Raw genomic sequence first — 13,728 nt, forward strand, 5'->3', positions numbered from 1 at the left:
CGGGCCAGGGCCCAGGAGCAACCACATGGCCAGGCACCCCCTCTGCCGCCCCTTCCCTACTGGTGACTCCCAGGCGGGAGGGGCGCTAAGCAGCAGAGACAGAGACACCAGAGAAGCCAGCGGCAACGGCTTTATTTCCGAAAAGGCCTTGGTTGTAAGAAAGGAAGCTGCGCCTGAGCCAGCCCCCGCCCCTCGCTAGCTGGCCCACACGGGAATGGCCTCTCTCCTGTGAGCAGCATGGGGCAGCAGGAGCAGATTCAGAGAGAAAAACATTTCACATCCCCTGCCGGGAGCAGAGGTGTCACTAGGGCAGCCCTGCTTCCCCAGGCCCAGGCTGACCCCCTGGGAATTGGGGGGTCCCAGAGCCCTGCAGGGAATGCGAGGGGGAGGGGGCGTCCTCCTCCTGGAGCTGAGCTAAGCCTCAGCTCGCAAGGACGGGAACTCCTGTTGCTACCAGCTCAGCACACAGCTCAGGACTGCCTGCGAGGGGGAGGGCCCAGAAGAGAAATAAAGAAAAGAGGGAGGGAGAGGAGAATGGGGCAGGGAGGGAAGGGGGTAAGAGCAGCTGGGACAGGGTGGGGAGGGCAATGCTACTTCATCTGGTACTTGCATGCAGGGCACAGTCCTACCAATCCCTGGACCCCTTTGATCCAGACCCTCCCCGCTCCCATTTGCAGCAGCCCTGGCCCCATGCAAAGCAGCAGGGGGCTCTGCCCTCCCGCCCCACAACTGCATGGACTCTCAGTGGCAATGGGGTGGAGGAGGGGCGTGGCAGCAGGCTATTTACATCGGAACAGTCCTTCAGCCGCAGCACCGGCCTCGGCCTTTGTGCAGGCTGGTGGTGCGCGCTCACAGGCACAAATCCAGAGCCAGGCTCCTGTGTGCAGCGCCCCCTGAGCCAGCCCACTCTCCCCGGTGAAGCCACAGCTGCAGGACCCCCCCCGAGACACAAACCCAGCCCAGCCTCTGGGGACCAGAAGGGAAGCAGCCAGCGCGTTGGCTGCAGTGGCAACACGCACTCATGTCCACGGGAGGCGAGTGGGCGGCACCCCCCTCGCTCTCCACAAACGCATGGTCCTGCAATTTGGCACAACGCGCGAGCCCGCGAGGGCTCACAATTAAAGACACAAAGCAGCGAAGTCCAGACTGGAATGTTGCATCTGCTACTGGCTCTCCGGGCAGGCCACGGACCCAATCCCAGCTGCACAAGGCCCCGAGTCCCAGGAAGCACCAGGCACCTTCAGAGGCTTAGTCCATTCAGCACGGAAGTCGAGCTTGGTGTGTAAAAATCCGCGACAGCAGAGGGGGCCGTGTACAATCCATCCCCCCGGGAGACGGCGCTACACCAGAGCTGGGCTCAGACCCGCAGGGGGAGGCTCCGACTTGGCACTCTGGTCGTCAGCGTAGATCCGAGGGTGAAAAATTCTTGCCACCTGGGCTTTGGCGTCGAGATTTCAGACGCATCCTAGGAGCAGGAAATGGATCCCTCCCGGCTCTGGAGCTGACCCGCACTCATCTGCTTCTAATCCAACTCCTCACCCTTGGGCGGGTTGAATCAGTCTCTGGGTCTCGTCCATCTTCAATCTTCTCTAGCCCAGGGATTTACAAACTTTCTTCCTCGCAACCCAGCACTGGGGGGCCTGGCTGGAGGGGGACCAGCAGCGGTGCTACGGCAGCTTCCTCCTGCCCTGGCCCTGCAGACCCCACAGTACCCTGGGAGCAGCCAGCAGCGAGTCCAGCTCCTGGGCAGGGCGGATGGGGCTCCCTGCAGGGCCTCCACCCTGGGCAACGGCTCTGGGGACCGGTGCCTCCAGGCAAAAGCAGCGCAGAGAGCCACTGGTGCACCTCTGCCTAGGAGCCAGACCGGCTGCTGGCCACTTCCGCTCTCACACCCTGCCCTGTCCCCCAGCCTGGAACCCCCATTAGACTTCAAAACCCTCGTCCTACCCCACCTCCGAGCCTGCACACCCAGATGGAGCTCCCCCCACCCCCAACCGGGCCCCACGCCACAGCCCTCACGCTAGTCAAAAGATCTAATTATACTGGGTCGCGGGATCAACTATTTTCTTCAACCGGGTCGCGAGGAAAAAAGCCCGACAAGCACTGCCCGAGCAGATACAAAGCCACGGCCTTCCACGGCTCCGCCATGCAGGGGATGGGTCCCCTCCACAGCCCTTTGTGCCGCCTGCGGGGTGGACAAGCCAGCACAGAGCAAACCAACAATAAACCCAAACCTTCAACTCAAACTCAAGGTGTCCAAAACGCTTGGTTAATGGCCCCCCTTTTCCCTCGTCCCGGGGGCCTGTTCCCATCCAATCCCAGCCCAGGTGGGCGGACTCGAGCTTGAGCTAGTTTGTAGGTGAGGAAAAGCAACCGAGCATGGGGTGCTTCTCCAAACCAGCCTCCTCCCATCACACCTCCAGGCTTCTCAGCCGGCGGCTATAGCTGAACCCAGCCAAGAGCCAATCTACTTTTCCAGTGTCTGCATGTAACCCACTAGACCGTGACCCTGCTAGCCGCCGAGGCCTCAATCCTCCATCCTCCAGCGAAGGCACAGAGCTCCAGGAAAGGTGCTCTGCTCCTCATGGGACCAGGACCTTGGTCCTCGGGTTCACCTTGGCTTAGACCAGGACTAGTTCTCTGCTGCCCGAGACACAAACCATCGCGTGGCCAGAGCCTGGCCAGGAGGCCCTAGCGGAGGGGAGGGAGTTGTGGAGATTCCTGCTGAGGAAGAAGTGCAATTCAATGTGTGCTTAGTAGGGACAGTTCAAGACCGGCGTTATGGCTGAGACCGTAGGTGGCCGACGCCCCTGCTCCTGCAGTCTGAGCGTTTCTAGCATCCTCTGCGCCGGGGCCGGGGTCCCGCACGGCAGCTCCCAGGCCTCAGCTGGCAAGGAGACCCCATTCCAGCAGAGAGCGGGATTGGCCACGAGGCAGTTTCAAGGCTGCTGAAGTCCAAGGCGTAGTCGGAAGAGATGGCAACCAAGGGCAGGCGTATGCCAGCCTCGCCAACGGCCCATGAGGGCCCTGGGAAGCCCGCCCGGTGCTTCGCCGCAATCCAGCGTTAGACAGTCCTACTCCTGAAGGCACCGAGGGGGAGCACGTTGCTTGGCGGAAGGGCGGGGTGGTCGGGCGTGATGGGCTCCTCTCCCGAGGGGACCGATGAAAGGAAAGGGCACCAGGCAGGCTCCCCCCTTCCACTGGCAGGGGCCATGCCTCAGGAGAGCTCAGCCGGCGTGGCAGAGCAGCAATGCGGAGAGCAGGATTTCAGGCTGCACTAGAGCCAGGGGTCCCCCCCGTTCCTAACATGGAGTCAGGCCTGGCAAAGCCGACCGGGCAGAGGGCCCAGGGTGGGGCCCTGCCTGTAGATGAATCAAGCCCACGTCCCGTAAGGGCCGACTCAGCGCAGCGCTAGCTGACCTGCACAGTCCGCCGGGGCCATAGCTGCACTGGGGCTCCTCCTGTGGCCAAGGCCAGAGAACCAGAGCTAGCGGCGGGGAGGAAATTGTCCCTAGCGTAGGCAAGGCCCTGGCCTGGCTCTTCACCAATGCCCTGAGGACTCCCTCCTGACCGCAGGGTTTGTCCCCAAAGCCGCCTGGAGGGAGAGGTCTGTGGGCAGCACCTCCCTTCAGTCCAGGACGCGGCTCTCCTGTGCAGCAGGGGACTCGCCAGGGCCAGGCCGCTGGGAGGGAGTGCGGTGAGGTCAGGTGGACGGCCAGGGCCTCTGGCTTACATGCAGCCAGACGTCCCCGAGGAGTCCAGCTGAACGTCCTGGCTGGCCCCATTGGCAGTGGGGAGCAGGGACGGCTACTGCCCGGCCGCTTTTATGGCTATTGTAGGCTCCGCTCACTAGCAACCCTGAGGAACAGGAAGGTTTGCCCAGCTCATCCCACCCCCTTGCCTGGAAGGTTAGCGGGACTGGCCCAATGCGATGGCAGGCCGCTCACTGACGGCCTCTCCTGGGCGGCGGCAGGCCTGCGGGGCTGCACAGGAGGGAAGCGCTGGGGTTCCCCGTGCTCTCCAGGCTGTGTCGTGCCCTGGCTCCGAGCGCCCCTCCCAGCCCTGCTTTCCCCGGCAGCAGCCCCAGGTGCCTCACTGGTAACCTCCGGAGAACGGCAGCTTTTGGCTGGGAACCGGGAGGTTGCTGATAAGCAGGATCCGAGTTCCTTCGCGAGAGGCGGACATGTCCAGCTTCGGGGGCTCGGAGGACAGCAGGACAGATGAGGGGGCGCAGCAGCGCTGTGACGCGGCCCGGTGCAGCCTCTGCCCCGTGAAGCGGCGCCGTGCGCTGGCTGGAGCAGCAGCTCTCCCTGAGTTGATGGCTTGGAAATCCGGGCGCGCGCCGGGATGCTGGAGCGAGGTGACCGGCGGCCGGGGAGCAGGGAGGGTGGGGCTGTCTGGGGTAGCGGGGGAGTCTGTTACCTCACAACGGGTCTGCCGCCGGCCGGCTCCGGAACCGGGCTGGGCGCTCCTTTATTGGGCAGGTGGGAACGACATTCTGAAGGACCACGGCAGCGTTCGGCGTCGCAAGGCAGCTTAGGTGGGTGGCACAGTCCCCAAGCCGCGGGGGAAGGGACTGGGGCTCTGAGTCGGTCCCGGAGGCCTGGCCCCAGGGCGGCTGTTACTCAGCCCCGGAGCGCTCCCTCAGCGCCGGCAGCGTCAGCATTTCCGGGGCGGATTTCTTCCGGGTCCTGTCCTTGGGCGCGCTGAGGAACTCCGGGGGCTCGCCGCTCAGGGGCGTGGAGGGGGCACTGGCGGGGGCGCTGTGAGTGGTCGAGGGCTGCCCCACCTCGCTGATGGAAATGGAGGGCGTCACCCTGCCGATGATCTCGTTGGTGGCTTCCTGGGTTTCCCTCTCGTACTGGCGCACCTCGTCCATCGACATCTCTGCCAAGAGCAAAGAGAAACAGTTCACAGGCCCGGCCTGCAGGCAGCCGAGAGGGCGGCACCCGTTCCCTTCGCTCGCCAGGTGCCAGGCAACTGCCAGGTTCTGCCTCCACAGCCAGAGTGACTACGAGCGGCCTCATAGCCCTCAACTCTACAGAGGCTCCACCCTCCCACAAACCTGCCTCTGCGGAGGGAGGTTTGCGGGGGGACAGCTGGGGCCTAGGTCAGTCCCCTTGTGGGGCAGGAACACCACCCAGCTCTGCTCCTGGCTCCAGCCCCACGCCCAGGACCCCAGCTGTTGGCTCTGTACCCGGGGCCTCAGCTCCCCAACCCCTGTCCAAGTACCCCCGCCAGAACCCCGGGGAGGGCTGACCACAGACAGGGGTAAGAGGGGGAGCGAGGTAAAATGTTTGGGGAATCACTGCTCTAGCTAAACTAGTCCCATTCCATCCCTCCGGGTGTTTAGACAGGGCCCATCGCTGCTGAGGCTAAAACACAGCCGAGAAGAGGCCACCTCGGTGGCAAATAACGGCTCAAATAGGCTGAAGAAGGAAGCCACGGCGGGAGGATGGTGCTTGAAGCCCCCCGTTTTTCTTCAGAGGGACTCTCTTTTCCACCCTCAGCAGCGACCGATTCCCCAAGGTCTCCAGCTTGTCCACAGCACGGCCCTCACCTCCAACATCTGAAGGGATGTGGGAGTGAGTAGACTCAGCCACCACCACCAGAAGGCAGCAGGCAAACAGGCTTGGCTCTTGCCTCTTGGGCAAGCCAAGCTCATCAGGTCCGGCAAACAGCACAGGGGCGGGACAGGGAGCTAGGGCCCAAGTTTCTAGGCAGGGCTGTTGCCTTGTGAGGGTCTAACACTGGAATAGCAGGGGATGTAGGACAGGGCAAGGTGCGTAGGGGAAGCTGGCACAGCCTCTGTCTCTTCCTGAGCACGAACTAACGACTCAGCTGATGGACCCCAGTGACGGGCTGGGCTGGGCTGATCAGACCCTCACGAGGCGCGCAAGGCACTTGTCTGGCTCTGGGGACCATCTCGGAGCTCCCCGAGTTTCTAGTGCTCACTGGCAAACTGTTAACCCATGGAAGCTAGGCAAGCGACGGGAAAGGGGACCTAAGCAAGCAACCCCCAAAGCCGGCGGCCATGTGCACGCACAGGATCCAGGACATGGGAGAGGAGATGCCGGCGGAGGAGACAGCGGGAGCTAGGACCTGCCAACCGGAGGCTGGGGCAGGGGTGAAAGGCGTATCAGAAAGCGTGTCCCTGCACCGAGGGGAATCCGTGCATGTGCCGGTCTCCGTGGGGCTGGGCTGCGCGAGGGGAGTGAGGGGCCTAGTTTGCTGGCGAGCAGCCCCCAGCAGAGCGGAAGGAAAGCCCCGGCCTGGCAAAGCAAACACCAAAGGAAAGCGCAGGGGCCTGGCCCCGAGCGCCTGCTGCTCTCCACCGGCAGGAGGTCCGGCCGCACATCTCTCTGACCACTTCCTGACAATCAGGTCTAAGGAGCAGCAGCAGCGGGGAGGCCCTGCCGAGTCAGCCAGCTCCACTTCACACCCCACCTTCCTGCGACCGGCCGGGCGGCTGCCGGGCAGCTGGTATCAGACCGACAGGGGAAGGAGCTGCCCCCACGCCGTGTCCTACTGCACGGGGGGGGGCGGGAGGGGAGCTGGCAGGAAGCCGGAGCAGCAAAGGCTGCAGGGATTGGAGAGAGAGAAACCAAAAGGAAGATACATACAAAGGAAAGCCGCGGGCAGGGCGGGTGGGGAGCTAGGGGTCCTGGCTTCCGAACTTTTGGTTTGTGGCCACTTGCATCTGAGTCTCGAAGGTGCGAACCTCCTCCAGGGACATGTCTGTAACACGCAGAGACCCGCTTAGCAAGAAGAGCCTCCCACCTCCAGCCCGAGGCCTGGCCAGGGGCAAGCCAGCGGCCTGCGGCTCCTGTCCATTTCCAAGGAAGGGGCACAGAGGGGAACCGAGCCAGCGGGACGGCTCTGCTCCCGGCGCGGGTTCCCGCTGCCTCTCTCCCTTTGAAATAAACAAGAGCCGCCCGCGGCTCCTGCACGTTTCAGAGGCAGAGGCGCAGCGGGGTAGCGAGCGGCCCCTTATCGGCTAATCCATTTGTCAATGGAAATTCCAGCGACTACTCGATTAGCTGATTACTCAAAATGTGGTGTCCGAGTGTGAGCACACACGCATCCCTGGAGTCTCCCGTCTGCCCGTCCGTCCGTCTGTCCACACGCACGCTGAGCGCCCGTCACCTGTCTCCATCCCCGATGCCCTTCCCCCATCCTACTCAGGAACTGCTGCCCACTGTCTCGCCAAAAGATGTGCACTCTCCCCATGCAGTGCCCTCTTGATGAACACACACACACACACACACACCCCCACACAGGATGCACACTCCCCACGCACTACCTCCTCGATGAACACACACACACGATGGATGCTTTCCTTGTGCAATGCCCCCCTTGACGAACACACACACACACACATACACACACGGAGAATGCACGCTCTCCCTGCGCAGTGCCCCCTTAGACACACACACACACACACAGAGGATGCACGCTCTCCCCGCGCAGTGCCCCTTAGACACACACACACACACACACACACACACACAGAGGATGCACGCTCTCCCCGCACAGTGCCCCCTTAGACACACACACAGACACACACACACACACACAGACAGACAGATGCACACTCTCCCCGCACAGTGCCCCCTTAGACACACACACACACACACACACACACACACAGAGGATGCACACTCTCCCTGTGCAGTGCCCCCTTAGACACACACACACACAGAGGATGCACGCTCTCCCCGCGCAGTGCCCCCTTAGAGAGAGAGAGACACACACACACACAGGATGCACACTCCCCATGCACTACCTCCTCGATGAACACACACACACGATGGATGCTCTCCTTGTGCAATGCCCCCCTTGATGAACACACACACATACACACACAGAGGATGCACGCTCTCCCCGCACAGTGCCCCCTTAGACACACACACACACACACACACACACAGACACACACACACACACACAGGATGCACACTCTCCCCGCACAGTGCCCCTTAGACACACACACACACACACACACACACACACACACAGAGGATGCACACTCTCCCCGCGCAGTGCCCCCTTAGACAGACAGACAGACACACACTCACACACCCCCTCTCTCTCTTTCACTCTTTGCTTGCCGCACGCTCTGGCATTCTCAGCCACGCACCCGTGGAGAGGCCAGTGCAGCACAAAGCAAGTCAGAGAAACAAAAGGTGCGCGGGACAGACGGGCGTTCGGACGGATGTCAGCAGGCTGCCCCTAGGAACGCGGGAGGGGGAAGACGCTCTCCTGTGTCTTGTCAAGGCATCGGCTGTGCCCCAAGGAGCAGCCACTCTCACCCAGCCCGCACACCCCGCGGCCGAGTCCACTCCCTCTCCCAAAACCCAGGCTGGGCCCTCGAGCGGCCGGAGAGCCCTGGCCCAGGCAGCCCTGGAGGGGCATGGACGCTGGTGCCTGGCCTCTGCTGCAATCCCCCAGGCTGTGAGCGGGACAGGCGGTGCCCTGCAGGGTCAGCGCGGCTCAGCCCCGGCCGAGAGCAGCAGACAGGGCCTGAGTTGTTAGTGCTGTTACTCCGGAGACGGACCAGCGAGCCAGGCCCAGAAAGACTGAAGCACCAGTGAATGGCACAGCCAACGTTTCTCAGCCTAGACCTCTGCTGGGCAGAGACCTGAGCCACCACGCTGGCCAGGGAAAGCCTCACCTGCCAGCCTAGAGCAAGTGCCAGCAACCTCCGGGGGGCCTGAGACATGGCCCACCCGTCCCAGTGAAGGGTTTCTCCAGGCCCAGCCTCTCCCAGCAGGAGGCGCTGTAGGGAACGGTGTGGGAGCATAGGCGGCCTGGGAGCTCCCACACCTCCAGGCCCAGCCTCTCCCAGCAGGAGGCGCTGTAGGGAACAGTGTGGGAGCATAGGCGGCCTGGGAGCTCCCACACCCTCCAGGCCCAGCCTCTCCCAGCAGGAGGCGCTGTAGGGAACAGTGTGGGAGCATAGGCGGCCTGGGAGCTCCCACACCCTCCAGGCCCAGCCTCTCCCAGCAGGAGGCGCTGTAGGGAACAGTGTGGGAGCATAGGCGGCCTGGGAGCTCCCACACCTCCAGTCCCAGCCTCTCCCAGCAGGAGGCGCTGTAGGGAACGGTGTGGGAGCACAGGCGGCCTGGGAGCTCCCACACCTCCAGTCCCAGCCTCTCCCAGCAGGAGGCGCTGTAGGGAACGGTGTGGGAACACAGGCGGCCTGGGAGCTCCCACACCCTCCAGGCCCAGCCTCTCCCAGCAGGAGGCGCTGTAGGGAACGGTGTGGGAGCACAGGCAGCCTGGGAGCTCCCACACCCTCCAGGCCCAGCCTCTCCCAGCAGGAGGCGCTGTAGGGAACGGTGTGGGAACACAGGCGGCCTGGGAGCTCCCACACCCTCCAGGCCCAGCCTCTCCCAGCAGGAGGCGCTGTACGGAACACTGTGGGAGCACAGGTGGCCTGGGAGCTCCCACACCTCCAGGCCCAGCCAGAGCTGCTGCAGGGAAGGGAACTCTGCTCGTGGGCTGGTTTCCTCCTGCCGGGCTGGCTGCGGGGCACTCCCAGGCCTCCGGTCCCACGCGGTTTGGCGGCAGTGGCCAGAGGCAATGGCCTAGCCGCGCTGGCTGTGTGAGCTCCCGGCTAGGCCAGCCGCACTCTCCCTATAGGAACAAGGCAGGAGCGCTGGAGAAAGGGGCCTCTCCCCACTCCAGCCCTAGCGTCTCTCCCGCTGGTGTCACGGGCACTGCTCCCTTCCTACTCTCCCCTCGCCAGGGCCACTGGCAGGCAGCTCAGTCCGCTCCCGGGCTCGCCCTCCCCATGCCTGCCTGCCTGGGGTCGGCCCTCCCCAGAGATCCCCTCGCTCAGCCTCTCTGGGGCAGCCTGGGGGCTAAGGCCCACGTGGCTAGTGCCCAGCCTCGGCAGCGCAGGTGCCCCAAGGACACAGTAATGGGAGCAGCTTCTTCTACAGAGCCCAGAAGGAGAGGGGCGCCCGCAGGCCCGCTCAGGAGGGGGATCCAGCAGGCTCTGGCTGTGGGCTTCTCTCTGGCCGGATTCCCCGGGGACCTGGGGAGACGGGCGGGCTCCGCGAACTCAGAGCCTCCGGGCTGTTCCCGTCTCCATAACCTGCAATGGAGCATCGGGGGCAGCAATTTACACTCCCTCTGTGTCTTATCCATCTGTCCCGACACAGCCTCATCCGTCTGTCCCGACACAGCCTTCCCCTCCCTCGGGCTGCCGGCACTCCCAGCTTCAAGAGCTTTCTGCTTCTCTGCAGCCAAGGCCTGCCCTGCCCTGCGCATCAAAGCCCAGGATGCTTCCCCCGCTGGGGTGGAACACTGCGTCTCTGCCCCGCCGAAGAGCAGCCCCCAGGCGTCAGCCCGCAGCCCCATCCCGGCACTAGCCACAGCCCGAGACAGAGTGGCTCGCAGGCTGGCGGAGGAAGCAGGCCGGGGGCTCCAGAGGTTATGCCTGACCCAATCCAGGCCAGTATGCCCTCTAATTTTTCCATCCATGTGCTGAATAAATTGTGTTCTTTGCACCAAGGCAAACACAGCTGTGCACCACCAATATAAACCCCTGCTGCCAGCTGTGGGCGCTGTGCTAATCAGCTGGGTGGCACCTGAGTCTCTCCTGGGCGGCCACCCAAGCACTCAGCTTACAGGGAACCCTGCTCTGGGCCCCTTTCCTGCAGTCCCACCCCCTACCCTGAGAACACTGCTGCCCCCAGCACTGCGGCCGGCCAGCCCCCCAGCCCCCGTGGCTCACGCCAGCAGGACATGCAGGGAGGGGTGTGCGAGAGGCGGGCGGCTGGCTGGGAGCTGGGGCGGGGGGCTCCGAAGGCAGAGAAGGCGCGATGAAACGCCCCAGCCGCAATGAGGTAAAGCCAGGACGGGGGGGGTCAGTGGAGTTAATGGGCCCAGGGATCTCTACAGCATCAACAGTGGCCGAGGCCCCCAAAGGGACAGTCCCCCCCCCGAGGGACACTGCTGGTCTCTGCTGCCCTGTGCACCATCAGTTCGGCCTCCTGGCCCACGGCAGCTGCGTTTCCCCATCTACAGGGGCCAGACTCAGCCCTGGAGGAAGCGCCTGCCTTCCCCACCCTGCACGCCGGGTCTGAGATGGGTCCCAGGCCTTTCCCGGGGGGAGGGCCTGACCCCAGCGGAGCCCCGGCAGCGACCCTGCCACAGGCGGCTCTGGTCCCACCCCCAGCAGCTTGGCCTGCCTTGCATGGCAGGGGGAGCAGGGCCAGAGGGAAGGGCAGGCCCAGGCCTGGGCCTGCGGGAGGGAGGAGCATTCTGATGGCTGGGCCAGGGTGAACGGCCCCTTTCGCTGGGGCAGGGAGAGGCCGCTGGGAGCCCTTGGCCCTGGAGCCCAGCACAGGCAGGGCCGGCGGGCGGCAGGGAGGGGTCCCCAGGGAGCAGGGCAGCCCTGCCGCACAGTGGGTTCCCGCTACCGCCACAGCAGGCTCACTCACCGCACCACTCGTCCAGCCAGGCGAAGGCCTGCCGGTGGCCTATCAACAGGATGTCCCGGATCACCTGCAACCACAGCACAATTATGCCCTGGCTGGCACTGCCGGGGACCCGCCACCCCACAGCCCTCAGTCCCCCCCGCCCTGCCACAGGGCTCTGAATTAGCTCCTCAGCGCAGGGCGCCGGTGGCCCCTCCAGAGAGAAACAGGGTGTCGTGTGGCGCCTGCGTTCAGCAGCCATCGCCTGGGCCTTCTCTCAGTGCACAGGGCTGGGGCAACACCCGGCACCCAGATACAATCTGTGGCTGTGTGGGCCTTCACACCTGTCATTGCGCTGGGCGGCGCCAGGGCACAAGGACCGTCATTGCAACAATGAAGGCAAGACTCCCACCCTCCTGCACCAAAAGTACAAGTCACTTGAGCTTAAGGAGAATCCCCATTTAAGAGTTAGCAGTATGGGGCCTATGACACGCGATTGAGACTTCCAGTTGCATTTAGTAGAGGGCAGCGTATGCATGCTTGTGTACGCACACGCAGGCATGCTCATTCTTTACCCAGTCCATTATAACACAGCAGAGCGGCGCTTCATCTCAGCAGCCACAGCTTGCGGGGTCTAGTTATAATCCCAGCTCAGCTGCTAATGACTGCAGGGTTCCCAAGTCTTCTCAAAGGTTGGACATGTGCCCACCTAGGCCTGGAGCTGTGGTGCTCTGAGGAATTTCTCCTGCCACCCACCAATGAACTGTGTGGGTCTTGTTTCACCGGAGGGGCAGACTCCCCCCGCCCACAATGCTAGCCCCCCGAGCCCTCACCTTGTGGACAAACTGCTCCACTCGCGTCTGCAGCCCCCACACCTCGAACTTGACCGTCACCAGTTTGTAGGAGCACATGATGGGCTTGGTGTGCTCCTGCCAGCCTTCTTCCAGAGGCCCCCGGCCCGTCTTCACCGAGCAGAAGTACCGTGGGTCCTGCCGTGGAGAGGGACAGCAGGGGTAGCTCAGCACACCAAGCCTGGCTGCCAACCATCGGAGAAAGGAACTAGCCCAACCCCATGGTTGTTTCAATGCCCTCTTTCGTTCCACCCCAGAGCTGGTCGCCTCCCCACTTAGAACAGCTCCTGGCTAACAGCAGCTAACAGGTCAGGAACATCTGGCCCAGCTGAGGCTGGGTGGATTTGAATATATGAATGGGAAGGAACATGGCTAGGCGGGCTGGGCGGGAAGGCCAAGGGCGCTAGACACGGGCCTGGCAGCAGGAAGTGCAGGAGCAGGTTGGTGGGAAAACAGGCCCGTAGCTGTCTGGTTGGGCAGGTGGGTGTGGGTTGGCGTGAGGCCTTGCAGGTGGCATTACCTCTGTGCTCCGGTAATAGCGCTCCGGAATCTCGTCACAGGCGATGTCCAGGAAGGTGACCTCATGATTGCCCAGGATCTTGTCGCTGTGGAAGATCTGGGGGTGGAAAGGACAGGGTGAAAAGCACAGCCTGGCCCCGAGCACCTGCCACCCCCACCTAGCGCCAACCGGCCTCGTCAGGAAAACAGGCCCTGGAACTAGCCATTCCCAGCAGAGAGAGCTCTGGGAAGCTCCTGGAAGATGAGTGGGGGTCAGCTAACGAGACACCAATTTGCAGAAAAGGCCCCAGAGGCGATCCTGGCAATTACAGGCCGCTAAGTCTAACTTCAGACAAAGTGGTTGAAACTATCATAAAGAACAGAATGATCGGACACGTAGAGGAGCAGGACTTGTTGGGGAAAAGCCAGCATGGCTTGTGGAAAGGGAAATCATGCCTCACCAGTCTCCTACAGTTCTCTGAGGAAGTCAACAAGCCTGTGGACAAGGAGGATCCTGCGGATTAGTTGTACTTGGGATTTTCAGACAGCCCGTGACAAGGACACTCACCAAAGGACCCTTAAGCAAAGCAAGCAGCCATAAGATAAGAGGGCAGGTCCTCTCCTGGATCAGTAATTGGATAACAGATAAGAAACAGAGCGTCGGAATAAATGGCCAGTTTACTGAAAGGAGAGAGGTAAATAGCAGGTCTTCCTGGCGATTAGCATATTCATAAATGGTTTGGGTAAAGGGTAAACAGTGAGCTGGCAAAATCTGCCGATGATACAAAACTACTCAAGAGAGTAAGTCCAAAGCAGACTGCGAAGAGTTACTAAGGGATCTCACCAAATGCAGAGCATTGACATTGGAAAACACAATCCCCGCTCCACAGAAATAATGACGGGGTCTAAATCAAACGAGAAGTTGGGAGTCACTGGGGATAGTTCTCTGA

General features: G+C 62.7%; 1 protein-coding gene across 1 annotated transcript in view; it reads right to left on the reverse strand.

Moving 5' to 3' along the window:
- Window positions 1-113: 113 nt before the first annotated feature.
- Window positions 114-13,728, reverse strand: part of LOC102444753 (cytoplasmic phosphatidylinositol transfer protein 1-like) — a 39,687-nt gene continuing 26,072 nt past the window's right edge. Inside the window, exons 7-10 of the mRNA XM_075899217.2 lie at window positions 12,801-12,896; window positions 12,263-12,418; window positions 11,454-11,517; window positions 114-4,887 (exon numbers count right to left, since the gene is read on the reverse strand). Coding sequence (XP_075755332.1) covers window positions 4,622-4,887; window positions 11,454-11,517; window positions 12,263-12,418; window positions 12,801-12,896 — 582 coding nt within the window. The 3' untranslated portion in view covers window positions 114-4,621. The remainder of the gene's footprint in view (window positions 4,888-11,453; window positions 11,518-12,262; window positions 12,419-12,800; window positions 12,897-13,728) is intronic.

This window comes from Pelodiscus sinensis, chromosome 15 (genome assembly GCF_052426305.1).
Source record: "Pelodiscus sinensis isolate ZL-2025 chromosome 15, ASM5242630v1, whole genome shotgun sequence".
NCBI lineage: Eukaryota > Metazoa > Chordata > Testudines > Trionychidae > Pelodiscus > Pelodiscus sinensis.